This window comes from Bos indicus x Bos taurus, chromosome 29, assembly GCF_003369695.1.
Source record: "Bos indicus x Bos taurus breed Angus x Brahman F1 hybrid chromosome 29, Bos_hybrid_MaternalHap_v2.0, whole genome shotgun sequence".
NCBI lineage: Eukaryota > Metazoa > Chordata > Mammalia > Artiodactyla > Bovidae > Bos > Bos indicus x Bos taurus.
This window is the reverse complement of record NC_040104.1, coordinates 50900364-50918931: the sequence shown is the minus strand read 5'-3', so window position 1 is coordinate 50918931 and position 18568 is coordinate 50900364. Positions and strand designations below refer to the sequence as shown.

Genomic DNA, 18568 nt, shown 5'->3' with positions numbered 1-18568 from the left:
AAGAACCCACTCTCAAGCCCTGGAAGGGATCCCACTTCCTTCATCAAAACCACAATCCAGGAGAAAATATCTTCCAAATGCTACCTAGTAGAGAAGGCAATGGCACCCCCTCCAGTATTCTGGCCTCAGAAATCCCAGGGACAGAGGAGCTTGGTGGGCTACAGTCCAACAGCAGGGCATTTCTGAGGGGAGAAAACAGTCCCGGGGAAGCTGAGGCACTTACCAAAGGCCCCAGGGCTTTGGATGGCACAGCCAGAACTGTGGCTGAGGACTCCAAGCTGCCAGGACTCTTGATCCTGGCCTCTCTCACCAAGTACATGTGTGGAAAACTAGAATCAAAAATATGCCTGAGGGCTTCTCTGGTGGCTCTGTGGTAAAGAATCTGCTTGCCAGTGATGGAGATGCAGGTGTGATCCCTGCTATGGGAAGATCCCACATGCTATGGAGCCCGTGTGCCACAACTGCCAAGCCTGTGTTCTAGATCCTGGAAGTCATAATGCCGAGTTCACATACTGCAACCACTGAAGCCTATGAGCCTGTGCCCCACAACAAGAGGAGCCACTGCAGTGAGAAGCCCACACACCACTAGTTATGGCCCATGCTCACCTGAACTAGGGAAAAGCCCACACACAAAGACTCAACACAGCCAAAAATAAATAAAATTGCTTTCCTTAAAAATGCATATCTGACAAAAATCTGTACTCAAATTGTCCAAGAACACTAGAGCAAACAAGCCCATTCATAATTAGTAAAGATTGAAATAGACACCTGGCCATGGAGGGTATACTGATAGTAAACTAGCCTACAGAAGCATATGCAAGATACTGGTGGGATGCATGCACAGCCCCCTTTGGAAGACAGTCTGACAGTTTTTTCAGTAACCACATGGGACAAGCACTGAATTCTATACATGACAAGTGGTGGAAGCCAGGTTTCTTACCATTGGAATGGGAAGTTACAGAGAAACAAAAGGAAAGGTTACAAGATCCACGGAGACATCATGACAAATTACCTTTAACTGAATATGTTCAAAGGTAAGCTGGAATACATGTATACATTTCCAAGTATTGTCAGCTGAGCATATTTAGCTCCTACATGTATGTTTTACATATCATTCTCTAATGAAAGGGAACAGGAAATGTCCCTGGTGGTCTGGTGGTAAAGGATGTGCCTACCAATGCAGGGAACACAGGTTCAATTCCTGGTGCTAGAAGATTCCACATGTGCAGGGGCTACTAAGCCCCCGTACAACTATTGAAGTACTTGCATGCTCCAGACCCCATGTTCTGCAACCAGAGAAAGCGCTGCACAATGAGAAGCCATGGCACAGCAATTAGAGGGCAGCCTCTGTTCACTACAGCTAGACATCTTGCAACAGAGATAATAGCATAGTCAAAAATAATTCAATTTTTTTTAAAAAAGGACAGAATTTCTTTGAATAAATGATTGAGACTAGGGGTAAGGCAGTAAATATATGAGCCAGGATAATCTTAATGTATGAGAAAGTAAAGAAAGTAAAGACAACTATCAAGCTGTCCAAACGGATAAAAATGAATGATTACACAGTTTAATCTGTATACAGTAGCAAATAATAATCTTAAAAGGAATTTAAAAAAATAATTCCCTTTCAGTAATGTCAACATTAATAAAATACATTGCCATGGATGTAACAAGGATGACAAGACTCACACACTGGAAATTATACACAATTGCTGAAAAATATGCTGAATACATGTACAGATATACCATAGTGATGGAAAGACTTAAGATGACAATACCATGGAATTCATCTCCAATCTGAAATGAAGATTCAGTATGAATTACAAAAGACTGAAAGGTCATTGCTGAAACATGAAAGGCACCAGGACTCTTGGCCTCCAAAGGAGAAGAATTCAATCCAGGGCCAGTTGACGAAGCTTGATCGCTCAGAGGTTTTGTGTCATAAAGTTTTATTAAAGTATAAAAGAGATAGGGAAAGCTGCTGACATAGACATCAGATGGGGGCAGTAAGAGTACCCCCTGCTGGTCTTTAGCCAGATGTTATACAGCTGCTAGCAGTCTGTTAAGGAAAGAAAGGCAGTGTCTCAGAGAATGGCACCAGGCCCCTCACGCACAACATGCATCGAGATAACATTGGCAGCAGGTGAGTCATCCCGGGCCATAAAATGATTGACATGAATCTTGAAGAAAGGCATATTTCCAGGCAAATATATCGTTTCATTAACATAGATTAGGAGAACAAGGTATGTGTAAGACATACTGGTTTGTCAAGTCAGTTCTGAGCCTTTAGGGGGAACAAATCTGAAGACAGAGTCTAGCAGAAATACATAGTATATTAACATAGCTTAAGACAAACATTTCCTTATGAAAAAATGCATTGCTTAGCTCAAGGTTTGAGAAAAGTTAAGTTCCGGTGGAGCCAGGAGTCGTCATGGCAACACAGAATTTTCAGAGAAACCTCCTTTTAAATTTGTATCAAGAAGGGGGAAAAAATGTAACACTAATTTGTTTCCTCCGGCTGCTTAAGAGAGAGAGAAAAAAACGTCTGACACTTGCAGCCTATTTCCTCTGTCTGGAGACCCCTGGCCTTCCTGCCTGTTACCCTTTCAGGGCCTTTAGGAAGTAATACACAAGCTGACCCTAACATACACGTGGAATGACAAGGGACTCCAAAGAGCCAGAACAATCCCATGAGTCTGCAGTTCTAATGTCCTCTGGTATGCTGTGCTAAGTCGCTTCAGTCATGTCTGACTGTCAGAGCCTGCCAGGCTCCTCTGTCCATGGGAATTTTCCAGGCAAGAATACTGGAGTGGGTTGCCATGCCCTCCTCCAGGGGATCTTCCCAACCCAGGGACTGGATTCCTGCATTGGCAGGGAGATTCTTTACCACTAGCACCACCTGTGGCAAAAGTGCCTAAATAGACATCAGGGAAACCCAGTTAGGAGAAGGGACTCAAAGGAAAGGAAGTGAGAGAAGGAGACTCTTAGTCACACTCAAAGAAGCCTGGCAGGTAGTTTTGCAGGTGGAAGAGGAGGAGGAAGCAGGCTGGAGGTGTGTAGAAGATGAAAGAGGGAACTAAAGCAGGGGTCCCCAACCTCTAGGATCTAATGATCTGAGGTGGAGCTGATGAAATCATACTAGATTTCATACTAGGCCACTCAGCTGTGTCCAGTCCTTTGTAGTCCAACAGGCTCCTCAGTCCATTGAATTCTTCAGGCACGAACACTGGAGTGGACTGTCATTTCCTTCACCAGTAGATCTTCCAGCCCAGGGATTGAACCCGGGTCTCCTGCACTGCAGGCAGACTCTTTACCAATGGAGCCACCAGGGAACAGAAAGAGAAATAGAGTGCACAATAACTGAACTACACTTGAAACATCCCAAAATCTTCCCCCACCCCTGTCTGTCAAAAAAATTATCTTCCAAAAAAACTCCCGAGGTCAAGGAAGGAACTTCAAGTGTACTTATCTGTCACAGGTTGCTGGCTTAGGGAGATGCTGAAGCAGGGGGTCTTTAGGGGTAGAATCTCCCTTGTGTGGGGTCAACAAACCTCCAATAGCCTTGGTGATGATGGGAGAGATTTGTTTCATTTTTTAAAAAAATATCCTTGTGGAATAAACTTAGAACTAGCAATTCTCTTACAGTCTTCTTAATAAAAAGTTTTCTTTCTTATTGATCTGTGAAGTATCAACTATTACAATCACTGCTCTAATATACCTCATGGTGTTGCTGATACTATGGATATAATTATATGAAATAGAACTTATTCAATAAAAATGAAGCATCTGCCCTGTGCCCAGCACATTCCAAGGGTTGGGGAGGAAATGAAATACTCATTAAGATGCACAGCTGCTAGACACATTCTCTAAAAGAGCCTTTTACATTCCACCCAAGTTTATTCTCAATGTCAGCACTTGCCAATTAATGACCATGCTGGGTAGGAAGCTCATTAAAACCCAGGAGCCAGGATTCCTGGAAAGATATCCCATTCTCCCCTGGACAGTGCCTTTCCAGTCGAACTAGGCATCAGGCCTACTTGGAGATGGGTTTAGGTCCGGTTGTCTCCAAACTGCCAAGGGTTAGAGCGATGGGAGCTCTGTAAGAGGTAAGGGAAGAGCATCGGATGGATTTTTAAACTGTTGATCAGCTTCACAGATACAGCACCCCAGGGAGAAAATCAGGCACCCTGTGCCCCTAGGAAGGGTATGCAGCTTCACACAGAGTGTGCCTTCATAGGTGCGAAGAATGTTCCTGACAGACTTAACCTCACTAGAGCTCTCCTACAGAGCAAAGAGGTGTGGATGAAGTTTTGCCTTTCCTTGTGAGTGTGGGTCTCCTACTTTGGCCCCAGGCTCAGGGGAAACATCCCCTGAGGAAAGACCTCCAAGAAGCACTTTTTCCCCAGGCTGGGAAGCAGAGTTTGCAGGATGAAGGCAAAGCGACCCTCCCTTATAGAAGAGGCAGCCAACTGCGTGTGTTTGCAAGCCTGTATTTGGAAGGAACATGTTAGCTTCTACAACAGGAGACCTCAAGATCTGCTCAGAAGACCGAAATTCCAGAGTCAGGGCCGAACATCTCTCCTGCCCTTTGCGAGCCTTGAAAAGACATTCCTGGTGTCTAGCATTACTGCCCATGAAGGGGCAGGCTGCGGGAGTGTGTGAGACATGACTGGCGCCTTACTGGCCTCAGCTCTGCTATTGCCTTTCCAGTCGAACTAGACCCCAGGCCTACTTGGATAGGGAGTGGGGCCTGGTTGTCTCCAAAATGCCAAGGGCTAGAGCAATGTGAGCTCTGTTGCAGTTAAAGGAAGAGCAATTGGATAGCTTTACAAGCTGTTGCTTGGATGCACAGCTTCAGTGCTCCTCGCAGAGAAACAGGAACCTTGGGCACCTATGCTGGGTATGCAGGTTCACAAACAGTGTCTCCATAGGAACCAAGAATGTTCCTGACACACTTAGGCTCACTAGAGCTCTCTTACACAGGAAAGACTTGTGGATGTGGTTTTGCCTTCCCCTGTGAGTGTTGGCCCCTACCTCGGTCCCAGGCTCAGGGGAAACAGCCCCTGATAAAAGAACTCAAGGAAGCCCTTTTCCGGCAGGCTGTTAAGTGGAGTTCGCAGGATGCAGGGAAAGCGAGTCTCCTTTGCAGGAGCAGAGGCAGCAAACCGGCATGTCTTTGCAAGCCTGTATTTGGAAGGAAAGGGTTAGCTTCTACAAGGGGAGACCTCAAGATCTGCTCAGAAGACCAAAATTTCAGAGTCAGGGTCAAGATTCTCCTCTGCCCTTTGCGAGCTTTGCAAAGACATTCCTAGCTTCTAGCATTACTGCCCATGAAGGAGCCGGCTGCGAGAGTGAGACATGAATGGGGGCTGTACTGGCCTAAGCTCCGCTACTGCCTTTCCAGTCGAACTAGGCCCCAGGCCTACTTGGGTAGGGGGTGGGGTCCGGTTCTCTCCAAACTGCCAAGGGATAAAGCAATGGGAGTTCTGTCAGAGGTAAGGCAATAGCAATCGGATAGATTTTCAAGCTGTTGCTTGGCCACACAGCTTTAGCGCCCCCATGGACAGAAACAGGCGCCCTGTGTCACTATATGGGGTACGCAGTTTCAGACACAGAGTGTGTATCTGTAGGAGCGAAGAATGTTCCTGACAGATGTAGGCTCACTAGAGCTCTCCTAGGAGCAAAGAGATGTGAAGATTTGCTTTACCCTGTGAGTGTGGGTCCCTACCTCAGCCCTAGGCTCAGGGGTAACAGCCTCTGAGGAAAGACCTCCAGGAAGCGTTTTTCCTGCAGGTGGGAAGATGAGTTCGCAGAATGTAGGGAAAGTGAGCCTCCCTCGTCGGGGAGGGAGCCAACTGGCGTGTGTTTGCAAGCCTGTTTTTGGAAGGAACAGGTTAGCTTCAACAACGGGAGCCATGCAGATCTTCTCAGAGGACAGAAATTCCTAGCTTCTAGTAGTACTGCCACTGAAGGAGCAGGCTGCGGGGGTGAGTGAGACATGACTGGGTGCCTTACTGGCCTCAGCTCTGATATTGCCTTACCAGATGAACTAGAACCCAGGCCTACTTAGACAGGGGTTGGGGTCCGATTGTTTCCAAAGTGCCAAGGGCTAGAGCAATGGTAGCTCTGTCATAGGTAAGGCAAGAGTAATCTGCTGGATTTTCAAACTGTTGCTTGGCCACACAGCTTCAGCGCCACATGGAGAGAATCAGGCAGCCTGTGCGCCTAGTTGGGCATGCAGTTTCACACACAAAGTGTGTCTCCATAGGAGCCAAGAATGTTAATAACAGACTTAGGTTTACTAGAGGTCTCCACAGAACAAAGACGTGTGGATGTGGATTTGCCTTCCCATGAATGTGGGACCCCCACCTCGGCCCCAGGCCCAGGGGAAACAGCCCGTGAGGAAAGCCCTCCAAGAAGTGCTTTGCCAGAAGCTGGGAAGTGGAGTTCATAGGATGTGGGGAAAGAGAGCCTCCCTTGGGGAAGAAGAGGCAACCTACTAGTGTGTGTTTTCAAGCCTAAATTTGGAAGGAATGGGTTAGGTTCTACAACTGGAGCCCTCCAGATCTGCTCAGAGGACCAAAATTCCAGTCAAGCCAAGATTTTCCTCTGCCCTTGAGAAACTTGCAAAGATACTCCTAGCTACTAGCATTACTGCACATGAAGGAGCAGGCTGTTGGAGTGTGTGAGACATGACTGGGGCCATACTAGGCTCAGCTCTGCTATTGCCATTCCATTCGAAATAGGACCCAGGCCTACTTGGAGAGGGGTTAGGGTCCGGTTTTTTCCAAACTGCAAAGGGCTACAGCAATGGGAGCTCTGTCAGAGGTAAGGCAAGAGTAATTGGACGGATTCTCAAGCTGATGCTTGGCCTCACATCTTCAGCACCACAAGGAAAGAATCAGGCTCCGTATGCCCCTATGTTGGGTATGCAGCTGCACACAGAGTATGTCTCCATAAGAGCCAAGAATGTTCCAGACAGACTTAGATTCACTAGACCTCTCCTACAGAGCAAACAGGTGTGGATGAAGTTTTGCCTTCCCCTGTGTGTGTGGACCCCTACCTCAGCTCCAGGATCAGGGGAAACAGCCCATGAGGAAAGACCTCCAAGAAACGCTTTCCCATAGCCTGGGAAGTTCAGTTCACAGGACTTGGGGAAAGCGACCTCCCTCGGGGAAGAAGAGGCAGCCAACCCATGTGTGTTTGTAAGCCTGTATTTGGAAGGAACAGGTTCGCTTCTAACATGGGAGACCTCCAGATATGCTCAGAGGACTGAAATTCCACAGTCAGTTCCAAGCATCTCATCTGCTTTTGCGACACTTGCAAAAATATTCCTAGCTTCTAGCATTACTGCCCATGAAGGGACAGGCTGCAGGAGTATGTGAGACATGACTGGGCGCCTTACTGTCCTCAGCTCCGCTATTGCATTTTCAGATGAACTAGGCTGCAGGCCTACTTGGAGAGGTGTTAGGGTCCTGTTGTTTCCAAACTACCAAGGGCTACAGCAATGGGAGCTCTGTCAGAGGTAAAAAAAATAGCAATTGGATGGATTCTCAAGCTGTTTTTTGGACACACAGTTTCAGTGCTGCATGGAGAGAATCAGGTCCCCTGTGCCACTTTTTGGGTATTGAGCTTCATACACAGAGAGTGGAAAAGTTGTCTTAAAGCTCAATATTCAGAAACAAAGATCACGGCACCCGGTCCCATCACTTCAAGGAAAATAGATGGGGAAACAATGGAAACAGTGGCTGACTTTATTTTGGGGGGAGAAAAAATCACTCCAACATCAACTGGAGAAAAAATATGAGATTCCCCCATCAGTGCGAGATGAGGCCCTTTATTCCTGCAGAGCCTAGGGAGCAATCAAAACTAGAGAGGAGGCTGGACTCCCTTCATGCAACTCAAGGGGGCCCAGAGATCCCCATCACAACTCGAGATGAAACCCGAGTTTCCCGCCACACCTTGAGAAGAGCTCCACGTTTCCCACCTGATCTGAAGATGAGGGCCCATTCCCTGCTTCAACTCAAGAGGAATCCCAACTTCCCCTCGCACCACAAGAGGAGGCCTGTCTTACCTATTGAATCTTGAGTGGAACCCCGTGAATCCTGATGCAAGGAAAAAGGACACCGAGTTCCCCCTCAGCTCGAGATAAGTCCTGATTGCCCTGCACCAGCATCAATGGAACACTGAGTACCCCTCAAAAAATGATTGAAGGCCTGATTCCCTGCTGATCCTTTGAAAAAGTCCAAATTCCCTGCCTGAACTCGACAGGAGGCCTGACACCCCTTTGACAACTCGAGAGGAAAGCAGAGTTCCCCGCCTCAACAACAGACGAGGCCTGACTCCCTAGTTGAAGCTTGATAGGAGGCGCAAGATCCCTGTCGCCACTGGAGAGGAACACTGAGTTTCCCGACTGAACTCTAGACACGGCCCTATTCAATGGTGGCACCTTGAGAGGAATCCCAACGTACCCCTGGCAACTCGAAAAGAGACCTGACTTCTCTGAGGCAACACGAGAGGGTCCCTGAGGTTCCCGTTGCAAATCGAGAGGAACCCAAAGCTTCCCGCTACAACTCGAGAAATACTAGGAGATTCTCCCTTCAATGCGAGATGAGGCCCCTACCGCTGCAGCGTCTCAAGAGAAATCCCACCTTCCCTCTTGAGCCTCGAAATGTTAATTGACACCCTTTATGCAACTCAAGAAGTTCCCCGACATACCCGTCTCCACTAGAGAGGAACACCGAGTTTCCCACCTCAACTCAAGAACAGCCCCGTTTTCCCCTCCTCATCTCAAGATGAGGGTAACTTCCCATTTCATCTGGAAAGGATCCCGACTTTTTCGTCACAGCTCAAGAGGAGACCAGTCTCATCTTGAAACTCGAGAGCAACTCAAGGGGTGTGTCACAATTCTAGAAGACCCAGATGCCCCAATCCACTCGAGATAAGGCCTGATTCCCCTGCAATGACTCGAATGTAACACTGACTATCAAAGCACAACACAAAGGGAGGACTCAGAGCCCCATGGAAAGTCTAGATATAGACCCAGATCCCTACCTCCACTCAACAGGTGGCCTGACACCCATTTTACAGCTCGAGAGGGAAGAGGAGTCCCTTGCCTAAACACGAAACAATGTCTGACTCCCCAGTTGAATCTCCATAGGAACCCCGAGATCACTGTCAGAACTGGAGAGGAACCCTGAGTTTCCCACCTCAACTCGATATGAGATCCTAATTCCCTGTACTAACACGAGAAGAATCCCTAGAAGCCCCTCAAAACTTGCAAGGATTCCTGACTTCCCAGAGACAATGTGAGAGACTTCCTCAAGTCCCCGTCGCAACTTGAGGGAACACAAAATTCCTGCCGAAACTCCAGAAACACCTTGAGATTCCCCCTTCCATGACAATTGAGGCGTGATTCCCCTGCCGTGACTCCAGAGCAAACCCGGGATCCCCCTCGCAATTTGAATGGAGACTTGACTTCCCTGAGGCAACACAAGAGGCTCCCTGAGTTCCCTGTGGTACCTGGAGAGGAATCCCAAGGCTCCCACCGCAACCCCAGAAAACCAGGATATTCTCTCGTCAAGGCGAGATGAGGCCCTTTTCTCCTACAGCATCCAGAGAGCAATCCCGAGTTCCCTCTCCAGACTCCAGATGAGGCGTGAATCCCTTCATGCAACTCAAGGGTGCCCAGAGATCCCTGTCACAACTCGAGATGAAACCCGAGTTTCACGCCACAACTCGAGAAGAGCCCCGTGTTTCCCACCTCCTCTGGAGATGACGGTGCATTCCCTGCTTCAGCTCAAGAGGAATCCCAACTTCCCCTCACACCACAAGAGGAGGCCTGTCTCACCTGTTGAATCTTGAGTGGAACCCCAAAGATCCTACTGCAAGGAAAAAGGACACCACTCAGCTCCAGATAAGTCCTGATTCCCCTGCACCAGCTCCAGTGGAACACTGAGGATACCCTCACAACATGATGGGAGGCCTGACTCCCGTGCTGATCCTTTGAAGAAGCCCAAATTTCCTGCCTGAACTTGACAGGATGCCTGACACCCCTTTGATAACTCAAGATGAAAGCAGAGTTCCATGCTTCGATCCCAGACGAGGCCTGACTCCCTAACTGAAACTTGATAGGAAGCCCAAGATCCCTGTCGCTGCCAGAGATGAACACTGAGTCAACTGACTGAACTCTAAACACGGCCCTATTCACCGGCAGCTACCGAGAGGATTCCGAACGTGCCCCTCGCAACTCGAAAAGAGACCTGACTTCTCTGAGGCAACACGAGCGGGCCCCTGAGGTCCCCGTCGCAACTCGAGAGGAACCCCAAGCTTTCTGCCGCAACTCGAGAAAAACCATGAGATTCTCCCCTCAACATGAGATGAGGCCCTTTTCCAGAGCAGTGTCTCGAGACGAATCCCACATTGCCTCTTGAAATGCAAAAGGGTACTGGACACCCTTTATGCATCTCAGGAAGTTCCCGAGATACCCGTCCCCACTCGAGAGGAATACCGAGTTTCACACCACAACTCAAGAAGAGGACCGTTTTCCCCCTCCTCCACTCGAGATGAGGGTCAGTTCCCCTGCTTCATCAGTAAAGGAATCCCAACGTTCCCGTCGCACCTCGAGAGGAGGTCAGTCTCACCTTGAAACTCCAGCACCTCCCCATTAGCCGTGCCTCCGTTCAGAAAGACCCTGATGTCCTCATCCACTCCAGAAAAGCCTGATTGCCCTGCACTGACTCGACTGTAACCCCAAGGATTGACTCTAAACACGAAGGGAGGTGTGACAGCCCTATGGCACCTCCAGAAAAAGCCCCAGATCCCTATGTCAACTCGACAGGAAGACTGACATCCCTTTTACACCTCAAGAGGAAAGCAGAGTTCCATGTCTCCACACGAGACGAGGCCTGACTCCCCTGTGGAAACTCCATACGAACCCCAAGATCCATGTCAGACCTGGAGAGGAGCCCTGAAGTTCTGGCGTCAACTCGAGATGAGGCCCTATGCCCCTGTACTGACTGGAGAGGAATCCCAAAAAGCCCCTCGCAACTCGAATGGAGGTTTGACTTTTCGGAGGCAAGACGAGCAGGTCCCTGAGGTCCCCATGGCAACTTGAGAGGAACCCCAAGTTTCCTGCCTCAACTCGAGAAAACCAGGAGATTCTCCCCACAACGCAAGCTGAGGCCCCTTTCTGCTGCAGCATCACGAGAGAAATCCCACCTTCCCTCTTGAGCTTCCAAAGGGTACTTGACACCCTTTATGCAACTCAAGAAGTTCCCCGACATACGCGTCTGCACTTGAGAGGAACACTGACTTTCCCGCCACCACTCAAGAAGAGCCCTGTTTTCCCCTCCTCATCTCGAGATGAGGGTCCACTCCCCAGCTTCGTCTGCAAAGGAATTCCAACGTTCCCATCACACCTCAAGAGGAGGCCGGTCTCACCTTGAAACTCCAGAGGAATGCCAGAGGTCGTGTCACAATTTGAAAAGACCCTGAAGTCCCCATTCACACGAGATAAGGCCTGGTTCCCCTGCAATGACTCGAATTCAACCCCGAGTTTCAGCTCAAAACATGAAGGGAGGACTGAGAGCCCCGTGGCACCTCTAGAAATAGCCCCAGTTCCCTACCTCAGCTCAACAGGAGGCCTGACACCCCCTTTACACCTCTAGAGGGAAGCGGAGTTCCATGTCTCAACACGAGACGACGTCTGACTCCCCAGTGGAATCTCCACAGGAACCCCAAGATCTATGTCAGAACTGGAGAGGAACCCTGAGTTTCCTGCCTCAATTCAACATGAGGCACTAGTCCCCTGCACCAACTCAAGAGGAATCCCGAGAGGCACCTCACAACTCCAAAGGATTCCTGACTTCCCAGAAACAAGATGAGAGGCTCCCTCAGGTTCCCTTGGCAACTCGAGGGAATGCAAACTTCCTGCCGAACCTCTAGAAACACCTTTAGATTCCCCCTTCCATGCGAATTGAAGCCTGATTCCCCTGCCGTGACACCAGAGCAATCCCGCACTCCCCCTCACAACTCGAATGGAGACTTGACTGCTCTGAGGCAACAGGAGTGGCTCCCTGAGTTCCCTGTGGTACCTGGAGAGGAATCCCAAGCCCCCCGCCACAACTCCGGAAAACCCAGGAGATTTCCCCATCAATGCAAGAGGAGGCCCTTTTCTCCTACAGCACCCAGAGAGAAATCCCGAGTTCCCTCTCCAGACTCGAGAGGAAGCGTGACTCCCTTCATGCAACTCAAGGGGGCCCAGAGATCCCCGTCACAACTCGAGATGAAACCCGAGTTTCCTGCCACAAGTCAAGAGGAGCCCCGTGTTTCCCACCTCCTCTGGAAATGAGAGCCCATTCCCTGCTTCAGCTCAAGAGGAATCCCAACTTCCCCTAGATTCCCCTGCACCTGCTCCAATGGAACACCGAGGATACACTCACAACATGACGGGAGGCCTGACTCTCCTGCTGATCCTTTGAAGATGCCCAAATTCCCTGCCTGAACTCGACAGGAGGCCTGACACCCCTTTGACAACTCGACAGGAAAGCAAAGTTCCATGCCTTGACCCAAGACGAGGCCTGACTCCCTAGTTGAACCTTGATAAGAAGCCCGAGATCCCTGTCACCGCTGGAGAGGAACACTGAGTCAACCAACTGAACTCTAGACACGGTCCTATTCACCGGCAGCGACTCAAGAGGAATCCTGACGTGCCCCTCGAAACTCGAAAAGAGACCTGGCTTCTCTGAGGCAACACGAGCGGGTCCCTGAGGTCCCTGTCGCAACTCGAGAGGAACCCCAAGCTTCCTGCCGCAACTCGAGAAAAACCATGAGATTCTCCCCTCAACATGAGATGAGGCCCTTTTCCAGAGCAGTGTCTCGAGACGAATCCCACGTTTCCTCTTAAACGCGACGAGTATCGAGTGGGGACGGGTATCTCGGGGAACTTCCTGAGTTGCATAAAGGGTGTCAATTACGCTTTCGAGGCTCAAGGGGAAGGTGGGATTTCTCTGGAAATGCAAAAGGGTACTGGACACCCTTTATGCAACTCAGGAAGTTCCCCAAGATATCCGTCCCCACTCGAGAGGAACACCGAGTTTCACACCACAACTCAAGAAAAGCCTCGTTTTCCCCTTCCTCCACTCGAGATGAGGGTCAGTTCCCCTGCTTCATCAGTAAAGGAATCTCAACGTTTCCGTCGCACCTCAAGAGGAGGCCGATCTCACATTGAAACCCGAGTGCCTCTCTGGGAGCCGTGCCTCCATTCAGTAAGACCCCGATGTCCCAATCCACTTCAGATAAGCCTGATTGCTTATCACTGACTCGACTGGAAACCCTAGGATTGACTCTAAACACGAAGGGAGGTGTGACAGCCCTATGGCACCTCCAGAAAAAGCCCCAGATCCCTGTGTCAACTCGACAGGAAGCCTGACACGCCTTTTACACCTTGAGAGGAAAGCGGAGTTCCATGTCTCCACACGTGACAAGGCCTGACTCCCCTGTGGAAACTCCATAGGAACCCCGAGATCCATGTCAGACCTGGAGAGGATCTCTGAGGTTCCAGTGTCAACTCGAGATGAGGACCTATGCCCCTGCACCGACTGGAGAGGAACCCCGAAAAGCCCCTCGCAACTCGAATGGAGGCTTGACTTTTCGGAGGCAAGACGAGCGGGTCCCTGAGGCCCCTGTGGCAACTCGAGAGGAACCCAATTTCCCGTCTGCAACTCGAGAAAAACCAGGAGATTCTCCCCTCAATGCAAGATAAGTCCCTTTTCCGCTGCAGTGTCTCAAGAGAAATCTGAGCTTTCCACTTGAGCCTTGAATGGGTACTTGACACCCTTTATGCAACTCAAGAAGTTCCCTGAAATAACCATCTGCACTCGAGAGGAACACCGATTTTCCAACCACAACTCAAGAAGAGCCCCGTTTTCCACTCCTCATCTTGAGATGGGGGTCCATTCCACTGCTTTGTCTGCAAAGGAATCCAGAGGTTCCCATCACACCTCAAGAGGAGGCTGGTCTCACCTTGAAACTCCAGAGGAACTCCAGATGTATTGCCACAATTCGAAAAGACCCCGATGTCCCCATTCACTTGAGATAAGCTCTGATTCCCCTGCAATGACTCGAATGCAACCCCGAGTATCAACTCAACAACATGAAGGGAGGACTGAGATCCCCATGGCACCTCTAGAAATAGCCCCAGATCCCTACCTCAACTCAACGGGAGGCCTGACACCCCTTTTACACCTCAAGAAAGAAGCAGAGTTCCATGCCCCAACACAAGACGATGTTTGACTCCCCAGTGGAATCTCCATAGGAACCCCAAGATCCATGTCCAAGCTGGAGAGGAACCCTGTGTTTTTCGCCTCAACCTGAGATGAGGCCGTAGTCCCCTGCACCAACTCAAGAGGAATCCCGAGAGGCCCCTCACAACTAGCAAGAATTCCTGACTTCCCAGGGACAACACGATAGGCTCCCTGAGGTCCCCGTCGCAACTCGAGGGAACCCAAACTTCCTGCCGCAACTCAAGAAACACCTTGAGATTCCCCCTTCCATTCAAATTGAGGCCTGATTCCCCTGCGATGACTCCAGAGCAACCCCGCACTCCCCCTCGCAACTCGGGTGGAGACTTGAGTGCCCTGAGGCAACAAGAGTGGCTCCCTAAGTTCCCCGTGGTACCTGGAGAGGAATCCCAAGCCTCCCGCTGCAACTCGAGAAAAACCAAGAGATTCCCCCATCCACGCTAGATGAGGCCCTTTGTTCCTGCAATACCCAGAGACCAATCCCAAGTTCCCTCTCCAAACTCAAGAGGAGGCTTGACTTCCTGTATGGAACTCAAGGGGCTCCAAGAGATACCCGTGGCAACTCGAGAGGGGAGCAGTGTTCTTTGCTTCAATGCGAGACAAGACCTGACTCCCCAAGGGAACCTTGATAGCAACCCCAAGATTCCTGTAGCCACTGGAGAGGAACACGGAGTTTCTGGACACAAGAGTAGATGAGGCCTATTTCCCCTGCAGGAACTTGAGAGGAATCCTGAGGAGCCCGTCACAACTCAAAATGAGACCTGACTTCCCTGAGGCAATATGAGCGGGACCCTGAGGTCTCTGTCACAACTCGAGTGGAACCCCAAACTGCCCGCCAAACCTCGAGAAAAACCACAGGATTCTTCCCTCCACATGAGATGAGGCCCTTTTCTGCCACAGCGTCTCGAGAGAAATCCCACATTCCCTCTTGAAACTCGCAACGGTGCTTGACACCCTTTATGCAACTCAAGAAGTTCCCCAGGATACCTGTCCCCACTCAAGAGGAACACCGAGTTTCCCGGCACAACTCAATCTGAGCCCCTTTTCCCCTCCTCATCTCGAGATGAGGGTTGATTCCCCTGCTTTGTCTGGAAAGGAATCCTGACATTCCTGTCGCACCTCAAGAAGAGAATGGTCTCACATTGAAACTCGAGAGGAACCCTCGTGGGTCGTGCCACAATCAGAAAGACACCGATTTCCCCATTCACTCTAGATAAAGCCTGATTCCCCTGCACCAATTGGAATGTAACCCCGAGTGTCAAGTCACCACACGAAGGGGAACTGACACCCCAGTTGTATCCTCGAGCAAGAGCCCAGGTTCCAAATACAAGTCGACAAGAGGCCTGACACCCCATTAACAACTCGAGAGGAAAGTGGAGTTCCATGCCTCAACACAAGACGTGGCCTGACTCCCCTGTGAAAACTCCACAGAAACCCCGAGATCGATGTCAGAAATGGAGAGGAAGCCCGAGGTCCCCGCCTTATCTTGAAATGAGGCCCTATTCCCCTGCAGCAACGTGAGAGGAATCCCGAGGTGCCCCTCGCAATTCAAAAGGGGATCTGACTTCCCTGAGGAAACACGAGCGGGTCCCCCAGGTCCCCATGCAACTCGAGAGGAACCCTAAGCTTCTTCCCGCCACAACTCGACAAAAACCTCGAAATTCTCCCCTCCACACCAGAAGAGGCCCTTTTAAGCTGTAGCGTTTCAAAAGAAATCCCACGTTCCCGCCTGGAACTCGAAAGGGTACTTGACACCCTTTATGAAACTCAAGAAGTTTCCCGAGATACCCGTCCCCACTCAAGAGGAACCCTGAGTTTCCCGCCACAACTCAAGAAGAGCCCTGTGTTCCCTTCCTCAACTCGAGATGAGGGTTGATTCCCCTGCCTCGTCTGGAAAGGAATGCCGACATCCCCATTGCACCTCAAGAGGAGGCCTGTCTCAACTTGAAACTGTAGTGGAACCCGGGAGTCCTAGCACAACTCAAAAGACACCGATTTCCCCATCCACTCGAGATAAGGCCTGATTCCCCTGAAACCCTCGAATGTAACCCAAAGAATCAACTCACAACATGAAGGGAGGACTGATACCCCAGTTGCAAATTCAAGCAAAGACCCAGGTCCCAAATTCAACTCGACTGGAGGCCTGAAACCCCTTTTATGACTCGAGAAGAAATCAGAGTTCCATGCCTCAACACAAGTTGAGACCTGACTCCCTTTTTGAAACTGTATACACAATCCCGAGATCCATGTCAGAACAGGAGACGAAGCCTGAGGTTCCTTCCTCAACTCGAGATGAGGCTCTATTCCATTGCACCAACTCCAGAGGAATCCTGTGAGGCCCCTCAACCTTGAAAATATTCTTGACTTCCCATAGGCAACATGAGAAGCTCCCTGAGGTCCCCGTCGCAAGTCAAGGGAACCCAACTTGAGAAAACCCACAAGATTCCCCCGTCAACATGAGATGAGGCCTTTTTTTCCTGCATTGCCTAGACAGCAATCCTGAGTTCCCTCTCAAAACTCGAGAGGAGGCTTGTCTCCCTTCATGCAACTCAAAAGAGCCCAGAGACCCCGTCACAACTCGAGATGAAACCCGATTTCCCACCACAACTCAAGAAGAGTCCCATCTTTCCCACGTCATCTGGAGAAGAAGGTCCATTCCCTGCTTTAACTCAAGAGGAATCCCACTTCCCCTCACACCACAAGAGGAGGACTGTCTCGCCTATTGAAACTCGAGTGGAACCCCGCATAACCTGTTGCAAGGAAAAAGGACACCGAGCTCCCCCTCAACTCGAGATAAGTCCTGATTCCCCTGCACCAGCTCCAACGGAACACCCAGTATCCCCTCACAACATGATGGGAGGCCTGTCTCCTCCGCTGATCCTCTTTAAAAAGCCCAAATTCCCCGCCTGAACTCGACAGGAGGCCTGTCAGCCCTTTTACAACTCGAGAGGAAAGCAGAGTTCCATGCCTCAACATGAGACGAGGACTGACTCCCTAGTTGAAACTTGATCGGAACCCCGAGATCCCTGTCCCCACTGGAGAGGACCACTGAGTTTATTGACTGAACTCTAGATACGGCCCTATTCGCCTGCAGTGACTTGAGAGGACATGCCCCTCACAACTCGAAAAAAGACCTGACTTCTCTGAGGAAACACAAGCGGGTCCCTGAGGTCCCCATGGCCACTCGAGAGGAACCCCAAGCTTCCAGCCGCAACTCATGAAAAACCATGAGTTTCTCCCCTCAATGTGAGTTGAGGCCCTTTTCCAGAGCAGTGTCTCGAGAGAAATCCCACATTCCCTCTTAAAACTTAAAAGGGTACTTGACACCCTTTATGCAACTCAAGAAGTTTCCTGATACCCTTCCCCACTCGAAAGGAACACCAAGTTTCACACCACAACTCAAGAAGAGCCCCGTTTTCCCCTCCTCAACTCAAGATGAGGGTCGATTCCCCTGCTTCGTCAGTAAAGAAATATTGACCTTCCCGTCGTACCTCAAGAGGAGGCCAGTCTCACCTTGAAATTCGAGAGAATCCCCGAGAGTCATGCCTCAATTTAAAAAGACCCCGATTGCCCCATCCACTCCAGATAAACCTGATTCCTTTTCAATGACTTGACTGTAACCCCAAGTATCAACTCACAACACGAAGGGAGGTCTGACAGCCCTGCAGCACCTCGAGAAAAAGCCCCAGATCCCTATGTCAATTCAACAGGAAGCCTGACACCCCTTTTACACCTCGATTGGAAAGTGGAGTTCCATGTCTCAACACGAGAGGAGGCCGGAATCCCCTGTTGAAACTCCATAGGAACCCAAAGATCAATGTCAGAACTGGAAGGAACCCTGAGGTTCTAGCCTCAACTTGAGATGAGGCTCTATGCCCCTGAACCAACTTAAGAGAAACGCCTAGAGGCCCCTCGCAACTCAAATGGAGACTTGACTTTCATGAGGCAAGACAAGCGGGTCCCTGAGGCAAGATGAGCAGGTTCCTGAAAACTGGAGAGGAACCCCATGTTTCCTGCTGCAACTTGAGAAAAACCATGATATTCTCCCCTCAACGCAAGTTGAGGTCCTTTTCTGCTGCAGCATCTCAAGGGAAATCCCACGTTTCCTCTTGAAACTCGAAAGGGTACTTGAGGAGGCAATCCTAAGATGGTGGAATAATAGGACGGGGAGACCACTTTCTCCCCCACAAATTCATCAAAAGAACATTTAAACACTGAGTAAATTCCAGGAAACAACTTCTGAATGCTGGCAGAGGACATCAGGC

The 18568-nt window shown here is 50.0% G+C and overlaps 1 protein-coding gene across 1 annotated transcript in view; it reads right to left on the bottom strand.

The window, feature by feature from the left end:
* The window catches only part of LOC113886096 (ankyrin repeat domain-containing protein 26-like), a 76876-nt gene extending 59029 nt beyond the window's left edge, over positions 1 to 17847 (bottom strand). Inside the window, 4 exon segments of the mRNA XM_027532025.1 lie at positions 5035 to 5184; positions 5729 to 5874; positions 12896 to 12950; positions 17795 to 17847. Of these exon segments, the coding sequence (XP_027387826.1) occupies positions 5035 to 5184; positions 5729 to 5874; positions 12896 to 12950; positions 17795 to 17847 (404 nt within the window).
* Between the last annotated feature and the right edge of the window lie 721 nt (positions 17848 to 18568).